The 20,437-nt window shown below is 42.8% G+C and overlaps 1 protein-coding gene across 7 annotated transcripts in view; it reads right to left on the bottom strand.

Annotated features, from left to right (window-relative positions):
* The window catches only part of TMEM273 (transmembrane protein 273), a 33,412-nt gene extending 28,478 nt beyond the window's left edge, over positions 1 to 4,934 (bottom strand). For 4 of the 7 annotated variants that reach the window (XR_015156685.1, XR_015156683.1, XM_086381606.1 and 1 more), the window contains exon 1: positions 4,711 to 4,934. Coding sequence is in view for 4 of the 7 variants with exons in the window: in XM_086381606.1 (XP_086237732.1) it covers positions 4,711 to 4,753 (43 nt within the window). In the remaining 3 variants the exon portion in view is untranslated. The remainder of the gene's footprint in view (positions 1 to 4,710) is intronic. The other 3 variants (XR_015156684.1, XM_086381608.1, XM_086381609.1) reach the window with 2 other exon arrangements.
* Between the last annotated feature and the right edge of the window lie 15,503 nt (positions 4,935 to 20,437).

The following is a 20,437-nucleotide window of genomic DNA, read 5'->3' as shown; positions in this document are numbered from 1 at the left end:
AAGATCACTAGAGATTATAAATGCAGATCTACACATAACCACGTTTGCTTCATCATGCGTTCTCCCTACCTACAGAGAGAAAGAGAGAGGGCGTCTGGTAAAGCAAGCGAGGTAATTTGTTAAAGAAATCAGCAAATCGTACAACTCTTTTTGTACTAGTCTTATTCCTGCAACTCTTCTTAGGTTTGATATTATTTTTTAAATAAAAAATTGAAAGGATAGTTTGAAAAGTCTTGTTGGTTTTTGCCTGATGATCCATTTTCTATTCTTGACTGATGGGCCAAAAACATAGTCTTTGGGCATCGAAACACTCCCGCGTGAACCCCAGCGTCCTCGCTTCCCTTGCCCTCTGGTAAACTAGCAATCATGCTCTATTTCTCAGTTTCCTCATCTGCGAAGTGGGTGTAATGATGCTGCTCATGAAGAGCTCAGACACGTATTAGATGAGGACAGAAGTATTGAAAAGTAGGAGAAAAAAGAAAGATGATTAAATAGATGATAGGGCAATTAATATTCCATGAAGAAAAAAACTAAAATTAGCCCTTACACAAAAAGAAATTCCAGATAAATTAAAGACCTAATCATGAAACATTCAACCACTTTTAAAGTTTAAAAAAAAGGTTTCTTAGGCGAGACAGAAAAACAAAACATACAAAAAGGAAAAGACATAAATTTGACTGTATCACATCTAGAGACTTCCGCAAAGAATACCACAAGTATAAAAGAAAAGCAGTAATACAAGAAAAGCAATAATAAGAGAGAATATTTGCAATGCATGGCATAAACAAAAACTTAATATCCAGAAAAAAATTACATAAAAAACCAGTAACCAAGTAAAACTAGCAAGAAGAGAAAAAGAAACCTGTCTGATAAGTACATAGAAAATGGTTCTTCACACTAGCAATCAGAAACGTATAACCTAAACCCTTGTAGGTAATATTTCACAACTCTGGCAAAAAAAATTTAGAAATGTGACAATATCAAGTTTTATTGAATCAGTAGAAGGATAGATAATCCAGACCTCGCTGGTGGAGAGCAACTCCGGTAAGAGGAGAATCACGCATAGAAATGACAGGAAGTCCTTTCCAGGCGTGCCTCCTCAGGGCACACTGCTCACAGGTCCTAGGAGACAGGACCCAGAAGGCTCACCGCACCGACAGCTGTCATGAGAAACATTAGCAACAACCTGAATTGGGTCAGTACTGGAGCGGACAACGAAATTACTGTGTGGTGTTTCAACAGACTCATAGAGATAGTTGAGGTGAAGACACCTGATTCACAGGCTCAGCATGGGTAGATGACACAGATGTTAACCATGCGGTGAGGGCACTCAGGTCAACATTTTAACACCTAAAATACAACACAGGAAGGAAGCACAGTCAAAGCAGGCGCGCTGCTTCCTCTGGCAAGAGGGAGGCAGACGAGACAGGAAGGGCGACAAAGGGCTCAACGGCATCTCTGACGCCCTGCTTCTCTGATGGATGTGTTCATTTACCCATCTCCTTTCAAACACGGATATCTTAAAAAAATTTCTTTCTTTGCAATGTGTTAATTTAGGGTGTTGTGTCCATGAATGTTTGTCACCTTGATCTAAGTTTTAAGAATAGTTTCAAAATATTTGAGGACTGGTTTTTCAAAAGCTCTCCAACTACTCCATGTGTGGGAAACAGTGGATCTGGTCTCTCTTCCCTGGCCCCAGGCAAGCCCAGATGGCACCGAGGTGGCAAGGTGGAGATGCCACTCTGCCTCGCTGTGTCCCTAACAGCCTTCTCGTCCACAGTTCTCACATATACCCTGGATGACCAGCCCAGTCACCTGCCTTCACAAGCCATCTGTTCATGGGTTACACTAGATAATCCTTAGGCCACTTTCACCAGTCTATAAAGGGAAAGTGCAGTTTGTCTTATAATTTTCAATAGGTGGGTAGTTATTTTTCTCTTCATAGAAATGTACTTATTGGAATGAAGAATATATATAAACATTATGAAATTTTCCAACACAGAAACTGAAAGATGACATATAATCCTATTTCCTAAAAAGAGTTGAAGGATACTTTTAACCACTTGCTATATTTCCTTCCTGTCAATTTTTGGAAAGGTAAGAAAACATGTGCAAAATATGACGACATAACTAGAACTCTGTAACTATGACTTTGTCTCTTCTCTTCTACCCAGATCAGTTCTGAGAAAGGTAAGTCTTTCATTAAAACTTACGGGATTCATCGAAAATTTTAGAGCATAATTGATTTAGCCGGATTCCGACTGGTAATCATTAGTTTCTGGTTTTCGCTGTGATCAGCCATGCTGAATAGCATCCTGCTAAATATTTTAGGGAGCTTTTACCCTATTAGGTTATTAGGATGAGCTCCTGGAAGTGGAATTTTGGGGTAGAAGGCTGTGAACAGCTTACATTTTGCTGCTGCTGCTAAGTCGCTTCAGTCGTATCTGATTCTGTGCAACCCCATAGACGACAGCCCATCAGGCTCCCCCGTCCCTGGGATTCTCCAGGCAAGAACACTGGAGTGGGTTGCCATTTCCTTCTCCAATGCATGAAACTGAAAAGTGAAAGTGAAGTCGCTCAGTTGTGTCCCACTCTTAGCGACCCCATGGACTGCAGGCTCCTCCATTCATTTGCTACAAATTACCAAATTGTGATTACAGAATCTGGTACTCAATAACGAATGGTCCCCTCACCTTAGATACTGGCTACATGCTTTAAATATGATAACAGATTGAATTCTTTCAACCTGTGGGGTCGGTACTATCTTCATCCCCAAGTTACAGATTAGAAACCTGAGCAGAGTGAGGAGGAATATCCTACGCATGCTCTCTGGGCTCGTAAAGAGCAGAGCAAGGATTCACATGCAGAGCGTTTAGAGCTGGACGCACAAGGCTAACCACTGCTCTCTCTACAAGTGGTGTTTGAAAGCCCTAAATTGTTGTGATGCTTTGGCCAAGTATCACAATGCAAACCTCATCCATAAAACTCAGATAATAGGGGGCCGAATTTCAGAGTTGTCACGGGGACAGAATGAGCTAATGTAAAGTATTGAGCAGGATATATATGACTATGCAGCTTATCAGATGCACTCCAAAATGTTTGACATTATTATTTCTTCTGTTACTTGTGAGTGTGAGCATTTTAAAAGTTTATTTCTATTTGTCATTCTTCGGTGAATTGCCTGTTCGTATGATTTGCACCTTTTTTTCAAGAGGCTCCTTAAATTTAACTTTTTCCTCCCAGGCTTGCGTATCTACATAAGTCAAAAGCAGAAACAAGGGTGAAAACTTGCACTGCCTTCTGTCACTTTAGCCAGGCACACCTCGCACGGTCTGCCCTGCACACCCTTAGTCCTGGCTGCCTGGCTTTCACCATCCTTTCACTACCACCACCACTTGTTTCTCGTGCCATTCCCATGTGTAAACCGGCAGAGGCCGAGGCTGCCATCTGTCTGACGTGCTCACTCCTGGAGGCCAAGGACTTTATTCTCTCCTGGGCTCAGTGCAGGCTTTAGACAAAGTCCTGCCCATGAGAATGATTTTGCCCGTGTCCAGGATATAGGCTGTTACTCGAGAGACAGAACGTTAAATCGAGACAGATTGCTTGCCTCTGAGTCTTGACTCAGTGCAAGTTTTGGCAAAGAGCTTCTTTGGGTAGATGACAGACATCCATTGCCTTTTTAAGAAATAACAGTTGACGTTAAAGAGGATTTTGCAAAAAGTCTCAAGACTCTTACCTTTTCTGTTATCTATGCACTTTTCTAACCATCACCCTGTCTTGATCACTATCTCTTTTGGGTTTTTCCTGTCTGTTTCTCTGGCCTGATTTTTCTCCCTCTATATCATCTCCCTCTTTTTCTATTAGTCTCTGCCTCTCTCCCTTCTTTCCTCTTTTGATCACAGGATTAAAACCGACTTTAGAAAACAAATACCTCTGAGTAAATAAGAGCATGCTTTATTGCATAATAAGACTGATTCACCATTAACAATAGAAAAGCATCTACATATCTATATTTTCCCATTTTACATAATTATTTTCATTTGACTTAATTAAATTTAACTTAATTTTCACACAATCCTAGAAGGTAAACATTATTATTCTCCCTTTTATTGGTTCAGAAACTGAGACTCTAAGGAGCTCTGTTTTGTCAGCAATGGAGCCACAGTTTAAAGCTAGATTTGTCTAGGTCCCAACCCCACTCCAGTACTCTTGCCTGGAAAATCCCATGGACTGAGGAGCCTGGTGGGCTGCAGTCCATGGGGTCGCTAAGAGTCGGACACAACTGAGCGACTTCACTTTCACTTTTCACTTTCATGCATTGGAGAAGGAAATGGCAACCCACTCCAGTGTTCTTGCCTGGAGAATCCCAGGGACGGGGGAGCCTGGTGGGCTGCCATCTATGGGGTTGCACAGAGTCGGACACGACTGAAGCGACTTAGCAGCAGCAGCCCCAAAGCTTTTTCTGCCACAGGAAACTTCTTGTCCTCTGCACTCCCAGAAGCATTTGTCAGCTGCAGCTGGAGTGAAACAGACCAAAAGCTTTTCTCACTGTCCCATCAAAGTGAGAAAAGCCATCTGTCCAAAGGGACACATGCGTTCTTGAGGGACTGAGCCCCAGTGGGCTAGCAAGCCCCAGTTTCTGACTCACTGAAGCGCCCCTGCCCCAGCCAAGAAAGGGGAACGTGAGCCCCCTTTCCACACACCACTTACCAAGGAGGAGGAGGACTGTCAGCATTCTGACCACAGAGCTCATGTTGGCGTTCTGCTCAGGGCTTCTTAAAGGGCAGAAAGGGGGGCTATGTGACCTAAAGCTCTGGGGAACGGGAGCCCAGTCCCACGTGACAGACGGGGAAGGAAGCTGCCGCCACAGCCCAGCACTGCTCAGTGCCTCTCAGCCCTGCCATCCCAGCAAGTGCAGGCAGCCAAAGGGAGCTGGTCCGCAATGAGGGCATCTAGGGTAAGGGGTGGGGGGGCACCGGGGACCAGTACTGATCATTACCCAGTATTATCTCCTATGATATTCCCCACACAAGTGTGACTGCGTGCAGATTCTTCCCCAGAGACCCCAGCTGGTAAGTCTCAGAGAGGGATGTGGGCAAAGCTGGCCTGCCTGGAGGTACAACTCCTGCAGTAACCCCAGCCCCCCAGCCTGAGGCAAGGACAGAAAGTACCCCCAAGCCCACAGCGTGGCCAGTCACTGTTTTAGGACCACAGACTCCTTTAGGTTCCAGAGGCCTGTGGATTTCTTCCCAGAATAACATTTTTAAGTGCCCCAAATAAGGCACTTAGGGATCCTTTCCCAGGTGGCGCTAGTGGTAAAGAACCTGCCTGCCAATGCAGGAGACAAAAGAGACGCGGGTTCAATCCTTGGGTCAGAGAGATCCCCTGGAGAAGAAAATGGCAACCCACTCCAGGATTCTTGCCTGGAGAATCCCATGGACAGAGGAACCCGGCGGGCTATAGTCCATGGGATCACAAAGAGTCAGATAGGACTGAGTGATTTAGCACATACGCGCGCGCGCGAGCGCGCACACACACACACACACACAAGGATTCTAAAAGAAACCAGTTACTTTGAAACACAAGTATCCAAATACCTAGAAAACAGACTTGTGATGCAGAAATGCATGTGCTTCTTACCCACACAGTAAATAACAAGGCGTAGCATCAAGTGAAATGACTACCACGATCCTGATGCCGTGATATTAAGAGATGTCTCTAACAACTGAAATATGGATGGACATATTCACTGCTCCTACTAGTAATAAAAGCACCTATGTGGCAACGGCACTGTGGCTTACTGGCTGCACGTGCATTAGCAGGAAATGCTAAGTTTCCATCAGAGCTTAGAGGACAGAGATGGGATTTTTTCCCATGCAAGTTCACAGATCCAGGTCAAGCGTCCAACCTCGGAAGACCCTTGGTTGTTGACACAGACGCAGCCCGCAAATTTGGGGTCACGTGTTTCCATACTCCTCCCTGACACATTCTTAACTACCAAGGCACCAACTCCAGTGTGCAACACATGTCACTCGCAAAAACATAAATCAACTTCATGACAGTTGTAGAGCTCCATTTAAATGAGCGGGCAGAAACTGAACACTTTTTTCCTTGGGATCCCTCAGCCAAATCCCTAATGCAGCTAATTCAGTGAGCACTTGCACTTTTAGAATGCGAGCTTATTTGACCCCCATCCCAGCCCTCTGAGTCAGGTGTTAGCACTGGCCTTCCTTTGATGGAGGAGGGAACGTCATCACTGAGGTGTGTGGTACCCCGGGTCCACTCAGCTGGGTGTTGAGCCCAAGCCTTTGGCTGGCAGTCTGTGCCTCTCACACCACACTGTGCCATCCATGGGTGGGCACCACCCACTGCCAAGATCCATCTGTCCAGCCAGAGGCCATCAGGTTGCACTGGCAGCCGCTGACACCCACTGACAGGACCCCTTCAGAACAGCCGTGCTCGCTCCTCTGAGCCTCCACATGAATGGAGTAGAATGTTTCTGGGGAATGTAGTTTTCTGCATTTTGGTGCCTTTAAGTTTCATCCTTTTACCCAGATACACTTTATTTCACTTTAAACACTTTGGCTCAGTCTTCACTTGCACCAGGAAACATAGTCTGTCTTGCTTCTCCTGAAACAAGTGGACTTTTAAAATCTTTATCCCACTTAATGGAGACATTTGTAGAAGAGATATTTCAGTTTCCCCTAAGCGAACTGAAAGAAAATACCCGTGCAGACACAATGAGCTATGGACAATGGCTGTGGGCTGCAGAAAACACACCAGGGGAGCTTCAGGTGGGCCCAAGGTTTCAGATACACAAAGAGGTCCCAAGCTGATGTGACATCAGACTTTGCAATTTTTGGCAACCTGGCATGCTGCGATTCATGGGGTCGCAAAGAGTCGGACACGATTGAGCAACTGAACTGAACTGAATTTTAAAATGTCTTCACACACAATGTGCGTGCTCAGCCGCTTCAGTCGTCTGTGACTCTGTTACCCATGGACTGTGGCCCTCCAGGCACCTCTGTCTATGGGATTTTCCTGTGAAGGATACTGGCGTGGGTAGTCATTCTCTTCTCCAGGGGATTTTCCTGACCCAGGGATGGAACCCGTGTCTCCTGCATCTCCTACACTGTAGGTGAATTCTTTACTGCTGAGCCACTGGGGAAGCCCTCACGTGTGGCAAGTCAAACCGCACAGCAGTGTGTAACTTCTGCTCTAGAATACCTCTCGTGATCTCTTCCAGGGCTCAAGCATTCATATTTAAACCCACAAAGGGAAGTTTCTGCAGCAGCAGCTTCTTTTTCACCCAGCCACAACCTCCTAAGAGCAGAAAATGCAGCATCTGCTACCCACCTGAGTAGAAGAGTGGAAAATACAGAATCTCAAAATGGTCCCAAAAGCTGGAATCTGAAAAGACAGCCTGACATCATCTAGCCAGTGGACCTGGGAGTGATTGGAGTCTCAGTGTGGTCTGGTGCTATCCTGGCCAGAATGGGCTGCCCCACCCCATGAGCCTACAATAAATGCCCAGCTCTTAACCTGAGGCTGCTCTTTCACAGGTGTTGGGACGCCTCCCACTAGACCGGGAGCCTGTGAGGTCAGGGGCCAGAGCGCTGAGCCCCACACCTGACACATCAGAGGGTCTCAAGAGCTTTTATTGAGTAAAGGAGTCACTTTACTTTGCTCACACAGATTGAGCCAGCCCAGCCTCCAGCCTAGAGCACAGCTGTGGACCTCACCTGCAGTAGGGAGGTAACCTGCTCTGCCAGCAAACAGAGAAAGAGCTCTGCAGCTCTGATATTCTCAGCCTCTGTCCCTGCTCCAGTGTGGTCCCCTCATGCCCAGGAAGCGTCTGTCCTCTCCCAGCAGCTTAGCGCCAGCCACAGTGCATGCGACTCACACGCGCGTCTACAGCATTAGTCAAGCTGCTGCTGCTGCTTGGTTATTTCTGATTCTCTGCCGCCCCACAGACTGTAGCCGCCAGGCTCCTCTGTCCATGGGATTCTCCAGGCAATAATACTGGAGCAGGTTACCATTTCCTACTCCAGAGTGTCTTCCCAACCCAGAGATGGAACCTGCGTCTCTTGCATCTCCTGCATTGGCAGGCAGATTCTTCACCACTAGTCGGGAGAAACCGTCAAATCCGCCAAGACTGTGGGAGGCTTTGTAAAAAACTAAGTATAGGGGAGATTTTTAATCACATATTGATGTACCACACTTAAATAGAAGGCTGGTCCAAAAAAACAGAAAATTGTCTTTTCAACCATACATACAATATTTACAAAAAAAATCTGAACCAGGGAGCCATTCTCAAAAATTTCAAAGGAATAGGTGCCAAACAGCCTATCTTTCTTACCATGGCGCACCTGAATTAGGTAACAGTGGCCAAAAATACACTTACTTCTCCGTGTTTAGAAATTTAAAAATGCATTTCTAAGTAACTGATAAGTCAAAGAATAAGTTACAATGAAAATTAAAAACAGCTAGAACTGAATAATAATGAAAACATCTTGTATCAGATTTGTGGACCGCAAGTAAAATAAGAATTAAAAGGAAATGAGTAGATGTAAATGCTTAGAAAAGAACTTAAAAGGGCACAAGTTACATGAATAAGTCTGGTTATCCAATGCATAGTTCTGTACTTAAAATTTGTTTAGAGGGTAAATCTTAATTGTTCTCGATACACATGCCCACACACACTGAGGGGACAGATATGTTCATTGCTTGGCTGTTATTTCACAATGTATACATACATCGGAACACCAAGTTGTACACTTTAAATGTATCACGTTTTTTATTTGTTGATTAATACTTTAATGAGGATGGGTGAAAATATTGGGTAATGCTTAAGTTAAGCTGAGAATGTGAAAAAAATGTGATATAACATTTTTGAAGACAATTTTTATTCTCTGGTGAAGTTGAAGATTTACCATGTGATTCAACAATTCTACTCCTGAAGATATAACCAGATATACTCTTACACCTGTACATTCAGAGACATAGAAAAGAATATTCACAGAGCCTAATTTGTGATAGCAAAAAATATCTTGAAAGAACTACAAAATCCATCAACAGGAGAGTGGGTAAATAATTCATGATGAATTTTACAATTGAATATCATATAACTATTAATAAATTGGAATGCTGGAAAAATTTGAGGGCAAGAGGAGAAGGGGTGACAGAAGATGAGGTGGTTGGAGGCATCACTGACTCAAGGGACTTGAGTTTGAGCACACTCGGGCAGAGAGTGGTGGACAGAGAAGCCCGGCGCGCTGCAGTTCACGGGGTCGCCAAGAGTCGGACACGACGGAGCCACTGAACAACAAGTGAAAAACGAAGTACGGTGACAGAGACGCCTCGGATAAAACTCCAGAACATGATGTGTGAGAAAGCAGAGTGCAGAAGAGGACAGCGGAGCGATTCCACTTTCAGGAAGTACAGAAGCAAGCGAAACTAAGCAATGAAGAAGCCAGAGAACACACGCATTTTTCACTGAATAATATTTCTAAAAATCATTAAAATTATAAACAAAAAGTTCGGGAGATGAGGTATCAGGGGAGGAGTATGAAGGTGAGCGGCAGAGGCAACATTCTAGCTCTTTAATTTCTAATCAGCTGCATGGGTTATCATGCTTCACTAGTAGGAAGGCCATATGCTGAGTTTTGCCAGGTAAGTCCTGGTTTATGTCCATTATCTTTGTGTAGCTATAATAGCATCCCTTCCACTCCCCAAAGTTTGACAAGGACCAAAAGATTTGAATCATAATTATATAGTCTACTTATTCATAATTCACAGATGTTAAAGAAAATTTTTTTATTTATTAGATTGCATAATTGAAATAAATGTAGATACTGGCACAGTTGTCTGATAAGTTTTAAATTGTTCCAACCATTCTAGTCATAAGCATCTACAGCTTTAAAAGTTTACACAAGTTTCGACCCGTTGATCCCACTGTAAGAAACAAAGTTTACAGCAAGGATTGAACACGTGTACAAGGATGCATATGCAGCTTCCCCAGTGGCTCAGCAGTAAAGAGTCTGCCTGCAATGAAAGAGACACGGGTTCGATCCCTGGGTTGGCAAGATCCCCTGGAGAAGGAAATGGCAACCCATTCCTCTATTCTTGCTGGGAAATCCTGTGGACAGTGGAGCCTAGCAGGCTACAGTCCATAGGGTCACAAGAGTCAGGCACGACTTAGTGACTAAACCACCACCACCACCCACGAGGATGTATATATAAAAATGCTCACCATACAATTAATGAAAATTAAAAATAAGAACATGACAAGTAGAAAATAGAAGCCAACCTAAACTGGCTCGTGTCTTTGATGAAATAGTAAGAGGACAGGAGGGTCTATTCCAGTAACTGTGTGCCTTCACCGTCATCATCTTGCTTGAGTTTCATGAGTAAATTGGTGTAGATACCTGCTGCCAGGGAAAGAAAGGTAAAGGTTGTAGGCAAGCACGGTCAGTACTGCAGCCCTCTGGTTCAAAACCTTTTACAATTAAACAGTGGTTCAGCTCAATAACAAAAAAACCAAACAACCCAATCAAAAAACGGGCAACACAGACGTTTCTCCAAAGAAGACATACAGATGGCTAATAAACACACGCAAAAAATGCTCAACACTGCTTATTATTCAGTTCAGTTCACTTCAGTCACTCAGTCATGGCCGACTCTTTGTGACCCCATGAATTGCAGCACTCCAGGCCTCCCTGTCCATCACCAACTCCTGGAGTTCACCCAAACTCATGTCCTTACTTAGTCGGTAATGCCATCCAGCTATCTCATCCTGTGTTGTCCCCTTCTCCTTCTGCCCCCAATCCCTCCCAGCATCAGAGTCTTTTCCAACGAGTTAACTCTTCTCATGAGGTGGCCAAAGTATTGGAGTTTCAGCTTTAGCATCAGTCCTTCCAAAGAACACCCAGGGTTGATCTCCTTTAGACTGGACTGGCTGGGTCTCCTTGCAGTCCAAGGGACTCTCAAGAGTCTTCTCCAACACCACAGTTCAAAAGCATCAATTATTCAGCACTCAGCTTTTTTCACAGTCCAACTCTCACATCCATACATGACTACTGGAAAAACCATAGCCTTGACTAGATGGACCTTTGTTGGCAAAGTAATTTCTCTGCTTTTGGATATGCTGTCTAGGTTGGTCATAACTTTCCTTCCAAGGAATAAGCATCTTTTAATTTCATGGCTGCAGTCACCATCTGCAGTGATTTTGGAGCTCCCAAAAATAAAGTCTGACACTGTTTCCACTGTTTCCCCATCTATTTCCCATGAAGTGATGGGACCGGATGCCATGATCTTCGTTTTCTGAATGTTGAGCTTTAAGCCAACTTTTTCACTCTCCTCTTTCACTTTCATCAAGAGGCTTTTTAGTTTTTCTTCACTTTCTGCCATAAGGGTGGTGTCATCTGCATATCTGAGGTGATTGATATTTCTCCTGGCAATCTTGATTCCAGCTTGTGCTTCTTCCAGTCCAGCGTTTCTCATGATGTACTCTGCATATAAGTTAAATCAGCAGGGTGACAATACACAGCCTTGACGTACTCCTTTTCCTATTTGGAACCAGTCTGTTGTTCCATGTCCGGTTCTAACTGTTGCTTCCTGACCTGCATACAGATTTCTCAAGAGGCAGGTCAGGTGGTCTGGTATTCCCATCTCTTTCAGAATTTTCCACAATTTATTGTAATCCACACAGTCAAAGGCTTTGGCATAGTCAATAAAGCAGAAATAGATGTTTTTCTGGAACTCTCTTGCTCTTTCCAAGATCCAGTGGATGTTGGCGATTTGATCTCTGGTTCCTCTGCTTAGAGAAATGCAAATCAAAACTACAATGAGGTATCACCTCACACCAGTCAGAATGACCGTCATCAAAAGAATCTACAAACAATGAATGCTGGAGAAGATGTGGAGAAAAGGGAGCTCTCTTGCACTGTTGGTGGGACTGTAAATTGATACAGCCACTGCGGAGAACAATAAATGTGGATATTTCTTTAAAAACTAGGAATAAAACTACCACATGACCCAGCAATCCCAGTACTGGGCATGTACCCTGAGAATACCACAGCTCTAAAAGAAATGTGTGCGCTAATGTTTGTCACAGCACTATTTACAAGAGCAGGGACATGGAAGCAGCCTGGATGTCCATCGACCGAGGGATGGACAAAGCAGCAGCGGTACATGCGCACAATGGCACATCACTCGGCCGTGGAAAGGAGCAGATCTGAGTTAGTTCTAGTAGGTGGAAGAACCTAGTGCCTAGTATACAGAGTGAAGTAAGTCAGAACACTGCAATAAGTAAGGGTATGTGTACCTTTGGGGATGATCCACAGAGAATCTTATATATAAATGTGATCCATAAATCTTACCATACATGTGATGTGGTTTCAATATTATGTTCTGATTATAAAAATTTGGGATCCCTGGTGGTCCAGTGTTTAAGACTCTGTACAAGGACCTGGGTTCAATTCCTGCTCAGGGAACTAAGATCCCAGAAACCATGTGGCACAGCCAAAAAATATATATATATATACACACACATATGTATATTTATGCCTTAACTTACACATGGCTTAATTTCTTCCCCTATCTCTGCATGGCTGTATACAGTTCTGTTACTGATCCAAGAATAATATTGCAATTCTAAATTTTCTCAAATATGGCCAGGTCATCATAAAAAGGATAAAGTCCATTAAGATACTATTGCAAAATTCATTATTAGAGTAATCAATCTTGAAAAAATGAAACCACCAAAGCCAAAAAGGAATTTTCATTCTCAAATTTTTCCCAGTGCTTCAGGGAAGCTAAGGAGCTGGATATCTACCAGTGAGACTTTGAAGAGGCCGTGGACACCATAACACCCCCTTGCCTCAGGGGCTCCTGGTCAAAGAAACATAGGCACAGCTTGCTAAGAGCGCAGTTCAAAGGGAGTTCCAGGGACAGAGCATCTCTCTCGGGGTGGGCTTTCGATTTTACCCGTGCTCAGCCATCTGCATGCTGTGTGACAATCAGGAAACCATGGGGCATGCAGCGTTTCCCTCCCTGTCAAAAAGAAGAACTTCACTCTCAGCCCGTAGTTTTTAGAAGGTTGCAAAAGTTGGCATTTATCAAATTTGACGACTGGTAAAAACACAGACAACCCAGATGCCTGTTTCTTAACTTCAATCTTGAGTAAAAGAACGTCGGCTATCTGGACATCTTCGGTGATGCAAGAAGCTTAGAGAACACCAGCAAACAGTCTCCCCTTCCACCTTATTTTCTCAGAAGGAATTAAAATCATTCCTGGCTTCTCTGCCTAGGAAGTAAGCCTCGAGTTATCCAGAAATGCTCAATTTGCAGCTAAGATTCTGCCCTGGAATCACAAGAAATTAGCATAAACACCAATTTCGTTGGTGTTAAAAGATGTCATCATATAAATAAATATTTTGAAAATGGAATCTCTCCTTCCTTACACAAACTCAAAGGTCTAACTCCGTGGCTAATGTTCCTGCTAGGATACTGCTCACTGAACAGTATGACTTGAGATGGGGAAAAAGGCAAAGATGTTGGGGGGAGAAACAGTGCTGGGGATGAGCCATGCTTTTTAAAAATTCTTTTAGCTCTACATGTTTTTATAAGCACATTTTCTGTATACATATTATTTAAATATGCAAGTAGGGATAACTATAAGATAAACACTAACATTAAATTTTTTTAAATTCTGCAATATGTTGTCTATTTGTTGTTAAATAAAGATCTATTTTAGAAAGAAATTCATGAAAAGTTGAAAATTAGAAACAAAAAATTTAGCAGACAAATACAAAAAACAAGAGTAGTGATTTTAACACTAAATAAAGCAGAATTTAAGGTGCAAAATCACAGAAGTGAAAAGATGGATATTACACATATGGTAAAAATGATGAAAGAAAGTATAATAATCATGCATGCTGCTGCTGCTGCTAAGTTGCTTCAGTAGCCTACCAGGCTCCTCCATCCATGGGATTTTCCAGGCAAGAGTACTGGAGTGGGGTGCCATTGCCTTCTCCAAATAATCATGCATACGCAGGCACCTAAAAATACAATCTCAAAATATATAAAGGAACAATTGAAAGAATTGCAGAGAGAAATAAGCAAGTATACTTGGAGAATGTCATATATCTATTTTAGAAATTGAGACATCAAATAGACAAAAATAAGCAAGAAGTAAGCAGTCTGAATAAAGTGATTCATGCTTACACATTCACACTCAGAAAGAAAGAGTGCAAATTGTGTAGCATATTTCGTCTTACATCATATTGGCAAGAAATTAATCATGATCAGACTTAAATGCAAAGAGATTGGAAATAAAGTCTTTGATCTATGTGCCCTGTATAAAATTTAGGGATTTATTACTAAGGTAGGAAGGGGGGAAAAAACCTACACGATACAAAGAAGCAACGAAACACTGATTCTTTACAAATGCTGATATAATAGACCTCTAGCAAGACTTATCAAAGGGGAAAGAGAAATAACATAAAAATAAAAAGATACTATAACACGGAGTCACACATGACTGAGCAACTGAACTGAACTGATTACATAACTGAGAGGTTTTAAAAATTTTATAAAGATCTACAAAAGCAAGTTAAAAACCTCAAAGAATGGACAAAAATTGGTAAAAATATAAACTGCCAAAACTAGCATAAGAAAAACATAGACAAATTAAAGGGACCATAGCCATCCAGAAAACTGAGACGTTGATCGAAGACATCCCACCTTTATAAAACCCATGTTTACATGTGATTATGAGTTCTACCAAATTCTACAGGAACAAATAATTCTTATACAAACTTTTACAGAAAAAAAATGGCTAAAATCTGTCCTACTCATTTTAATAAAAGTTCATATTAATGATGCTAAAATCAGATAAGGACAGTATTAAAACAAATATTCACATATGAATATAGATAAAAGATTTTTATAAAGTATTAACAAATCAACTACTTACTTTTAAAATAAACTAATAAACTGTAATGAAATAGAGTGTATTCAAAGAATTCAAGAATGACTTAAAACCAGAAAAATCTATCATTTTAATTCGTTATATTTATTTTTCTTGTTTTTATTTTCTTTCCAGTGTGTTTTATCTTTTCATATACCTGGTTGTATTATTGAATCCCTGATATTACATATGAACACTAGAGAAACAAAATAATTTTAAGTTTAGGATGATTTTATATTCCTTCAAGTAGATCTGTATATCTTTTGACAGTATCCTATGCTTCACTAGCAAAAATTGCAACACTGAATACCATACCAGAGACTAAAATGAATAAAAGTTGGACTTTACTCCTTTTGAGGAGCAGTTTATTTCTGGTCCACTATTTCTACTAGGAATCAGCCCTTTACCATACAGACCAAAAGCTAGGAGGGTTTCCAAGGGTCCTCTTTCTTAGTAGGTTCTGGTTTTATCCCCCCAAAGTCATTGACACTCCCCTCCCTTCTCAGCCTCCCAGTCACCTCTTCTGGATTTGAAAGATGCCTCCAGGAGAAAAAATTGTCAAGTTCCACGCACATTTGGAATTTCTTCTCCCAGATCTTGTTCTCATACTTCATTGCCTGTTAGCTCTCTGACAACTTTAAACAGATGTTTTAAAATTTATTTTTTGTCTAGCATTTCCAGTCATTCTTAATAAAAGGAAAGATCTGAATTACTTAGTCTATATTCCCAGAAATCCAAGTCCACCACAGCCCAACTTGTCACAATACAAGATAATACTTGTATCTATGGAGGCATCTTCAAAACTCCCTATTCACAGAAATTAAAAAAAAAAAACAAAAAACTGAGCAGATGCATTCCTGGAAATTGCTAATCAGCTGCTAAAGACTCAAAAGCATCTGGTTAATGATATTAGCCTGAATGGATCACATTACTAAGCCCTTTTAAAACAGAAATTCAGGCCACCATCCCTAAGCAAACTTCTGGTAGCAAGGTCTTCACTTACCTGCAGAAAAATAAAGATTCTCAAAGCCAAACATAACTTGAAAGAACATCCTACACCCTAAGCTCATCTTCTAAAGCTTTTCGATGTTTCTGCTCCCAAGAGATCCCAGACTCTGAGCATCTTCTCTTTTAGACAGAATCTAGTGTCAGTCATGGGCTTCCCTGGTAGCTCAATTACTCACCCAATCCCAGCCTTTCTTGCGTTAAGAAAATCTCAGTCCATTTCTCTTCTGGACTCCCTCCCCACATATCTGTTGCAGTTCAGGATATATACATTTAATTAATTCAGCTTTACCTCCCACCTGTAAATAGTGAGAGAAGTGTCAGATTTATATGGTGGATAAATAACAAGGGTTTTCCCAGGAGACTCCATCCTGGTGAAAGAGGGTAAGTGTAATTTTCAGCTGTGAGTAATTGTACATAATATAATCCTAAATGATTTTTCTTCTGTAATTTCATTAGAGTTTAGAAATTTAATTAGATTTTGAATCACTCTGAAATAAAGTAGCAAAACACCGAGAGACTGAGAGCGGTGGTTATTTTGTCCTTAGAGGCCACATTCTTGGTCTCAAATTGGCATGTCTTCATTAGGAGGAAGTTTGCAGAACTTCTTGATATATTATTGTCTTTCAGAATGGACTCTGAATAGGTCTTTGGAGAGCATTAGAAGAGTACACAATTATTATGCACACTCTTCTTGAGGTTTAAGATCATCTGCCTTGCATATACTTAATAAAAATATGTCTCTAAAGTTGTTTAAGAAACTGTGGAGATAGGAAAGATGTTCCTTGAATGCCCCGATGCTGTTCCTGGATTATTAGCAAGTACCTGTGCATTATGATGCAGTGAGGGGCTGTTTGCTTAACTTTAATGATTATGTAAGGTTTATGGTTATTTTTATTGCTACAACATATGAACTGTCATGGTGGCTATAATTAGAGGCAAGCTAAAGTGTTGCTGTTACAGTCCTCCGGGACTGAGAAGAAACTACTTCCTTCTTATCAACTTTACCTCTGTGCAAGAGTTGGGGAAAAAAAGAGGGGAATCAAACTAAATGAACAGTTCTTACCTCAAAGCAGGTTATGACACAGAAAAATTGAAGAGAACATTAAAACTCCAGGCCAACAGCTTGCACCTAACGAAGCTGCAAGGAAACAATCTTCTTTTCCCCAAAATACCCTAATTTGTTTAATTCTCTGAAAGGCCATTGCCCACATCTTTTCCCAAAGCCCATCTGAGAAGCATGGCGATGGTGGAATTGCTCCAAGGGGCTTCAGCACATCCCTGCTACGCTGCTGCAGCCTCGATGCAAATATCCTCTCTGCACTCCAGGCTGGGGATTAAGAAACTCAAGATGGCCTAAGACATATGGAGAAAACAGCTCAGAGGCTCTGGGAGCTCATGAAAGGGTCCCTGGGATGCAGAGGAAAAAATCAGAATCCCCAGGAAATAAAACAAATTAGGCAATTTGACTACCTGGTCCATCTGAAGAAGGTAGAATGGTTTGGGTAAGAAGCTGAAAGCACATTATGAACTCGAGAGTTGAGAGTTATGTGATATGAATACAAGGGTCCTCCAAGAGGCACTGGGAAGGAGGTGGGAGGAGAGAGAATGAGGGGAAAGTAGGAGCCTGGGAGGAGCTCACTGGGCTCACTCACTGGGTGTAGTGGGAGCAAGACCATGGACATCTCCACACGGGTGGCCTAGCTCTGTGCTGGACTCTGGGCAGCCACAGACATGGGAAACGTGGCGCCTGACTGCTGCTGCTCCATCTGCCCTCTCGTCTAGACTGTGTGTTCTCTGAGGAACAGGGATGTCAGAATCATTTTTGTTTGCACTACACACACAGAAAATCCTGTTCTATAGCAGGGGCTCAATGAATATTGAATAAATGAATGGGGTCAGAAAGTAACAAAGAGAAGACAAAGCCTCTGCTGTAAGGAAGCGCCCGATGGCAACTTCATGGTTGCCCAGGGATCAGATCAGATGAGATCAGTCGCTCAGTTGTGTCCGACTCTTTGCGACCCCATGAATCACAGTATGCCAGGCCTCCCTGTCCATCACCAACTCCTGGAGTTCACTCAGACTCATGTCCATCGAGTCAGTGATGCCATCCAGCCATCTCATCCTCTGTCGTCCCCTTCTCCTCCTGCCCCCAATCCCTCCCAGCATCAGGGTCTTTTCCAATGAGTCAACTCTTCGCATGAGGTGGCCAAAGTACTGGAGTTTCAGCTTTAGCATCATTCCTTCCAAAGAAATCCCAGGGCTGATCTCCTTCAGAATGGACTGGTTGGATCTCCTTGCAGTCCAAGGGACTCTCAAGAGTCTTCTCCAACACCACAGTTCAAAAGCATCAATTCTTCGGCGCTCAGCCTTCTTCACAGTCCAACTCTCACATCCATACATGACCACTGGAAAAACCATAGCCTTGACTAGACGAACCTTTGTTGGCAAAGTAATGTCTCTGCTTTTGAATATGCTATCTAGGTTGGTCATAACTTTCCTTCCAAGGAGTAAGCGTCTTTTAATTTCATGGCTGCAGTCACCATCTGTAGTGATTTTGGAGCCCAGGGATGGTAACTAACTAAAAAGAGCCTCCTTGAGAAGGTCAGTTGGTCATTTTCAACAAAAGCTTTCAAAATGACTGTGTTCTTTGCCATGTGAACTGTACTGGGGATCTTTTGCAAAGAAATAATCTCAAAGATGGAAAACAGCCCAATGCACAAAATATACCTTTAATAGTGAAAAATTAGAAATAACCCAAATGTTCAAAGAGGAACACACCGAATCAGGAGACACAAACATTTGATAGGCTAGAGTACAATTAATAACAGTAAGTTTGACAAAAGGCTAACACGGAGAAGGCCATTTGAGGAGAAAGCTATATACAAAATCTGTTTACACAGGATGGTCACAAAAATTCATGGGAACAATGATGGTAACGAAGCAGCAACATGACAAAAAATAGCTTCGTTTGGGTTACTAACCTGTGGGAAAGTCAGTGACTCCTCCACTCAACTTTTCTGTTTTCCTGACTTCTATTGATGTCACAGTAGTGGTCTCACTCCTGAAAGAGCCCTCAGTCCCATCCTCCTTTTTGTTGTTGTTATTTGTGGCTAAGTCGTGGCTGACTCTTTTGCGACCCCAGGGACTGTAGCCCTCCAGGCTCCTCTGTCCATAGGATTTCCCAGGCAAGAATACTGGAGTGGATTGCCATTTACTTCTCCAGGGGATCTTACCAACCCAGGGACTGAACCCACATCTCCTACACTGGCAGGCAGATTCTTTACCCACCTCAGTCACCAGCAAATGCCTGCCAATCGTGGCCGGACTGGCAAGTGGGCTTTGTGGTGAGATTTCCCCAGGAGATTTTTCTAGTAAGATTTTCAAGGGAGAATCACTTCCTGTGTTCAACCCAACCCCCTGGTGACTCCTGCTCACAAAACCTACATCCAACCTTGTAGAAAATGCACGGCAACCTAAGTCACGGAACTGAGTATGTTTTACGTATTTTTCCTTTGCTTTCAAGATTTCATTCCATTTTATTTTGTGCAAGTCGCTAAGGCGCCATTTGTGTCAAGCTTCTGCGTTAGGCCTCAATTGGGACAAATATCTACCGTTTATCGACATCCTTCTGTCATTTCCACTGGAATTTAGTGTTCTCATCACATCCTGTTCTGAGCCTTGCCTGCTTCGGAGCAGTTGGGAAGAGCTTTCTCCAGGGTCAGACGTCGTCTCTTGTGCAGCTTTTGTGGTTCTGGGGGTGGCATCATCCTCTCCTGTCCTCAGAGGTCCATCCCACTGATTACCTGAGCTCTAAGCCATCCCTCATATCCTCGGGTCATTCTCTCTGGAAAGAGCCGAGACACAAGCGCAGGGAGTGCCAGGGGAGTCGATGCCAGGAACGAGGCTGTGAGTCAATTGTGCTCTCTAATTAAAGTTGGGAGTTGGGGGGATATGAGGAAAACATGCGGAGCCCATGATCAAAAACAGAACAAGCAGGAAGATGTGAGCAGTATTGGGCTGGAGAAATAGTTCTCTGATTAAAAAAAAAAAAAAAAAACACACAGAGAAAACTGAGCCATGTCCTAAGCATCTGGGGCTGAGACCCTAGGGATCCAGGCCATTCTTGAGCCCTAAACAGGAATTCTGAGCTTTGGGGGCAGTAAGTGCTGACTCTGCCCATTACTGACTATGTCTGGAAGCAGGGCTCACATGGAAGCAGGATGAGCTGAGGTCCCACAAGGTCGTCATACAGCAGTGCAAGCCCAAGAAAGAAGCAGGGTTGTGCATGGTCAGGAACCCACCCTGGACCCAGACTGTCTGAGTCCCAGGACCCATGTCCCCAGTTATGCACAGTGTCACCTAAGCAAGTCACATGACCTCTCTGGGCTGCAGATTCTTCATCTGTCAGATCAGGATGATGCTCACAGCAAGGCCTGCCTGGCATTGTGTGAGCTGATG

Source organism: Bos grunniens, chromosome 28 (genome assembly GCF_055505025.1).
Source record: "Bos grunniens cultivar Pamir isolate PY7600 chromosome 28, Bosgru_T2T1.0, whole genome shotgun sequence".
Taxonomy (NCBI): domain Eukaryota; kingdom Metazoa; phylum Chordata; class Mammalia; order Artiodactyla; family Bovidae; genus Bos; species Bos grunniens.
The sequence above is the reverse complement of the archived record's forward strand: the minus strand, read 5'-3'. Positions and strand labels throughout refer to the sequence as shown.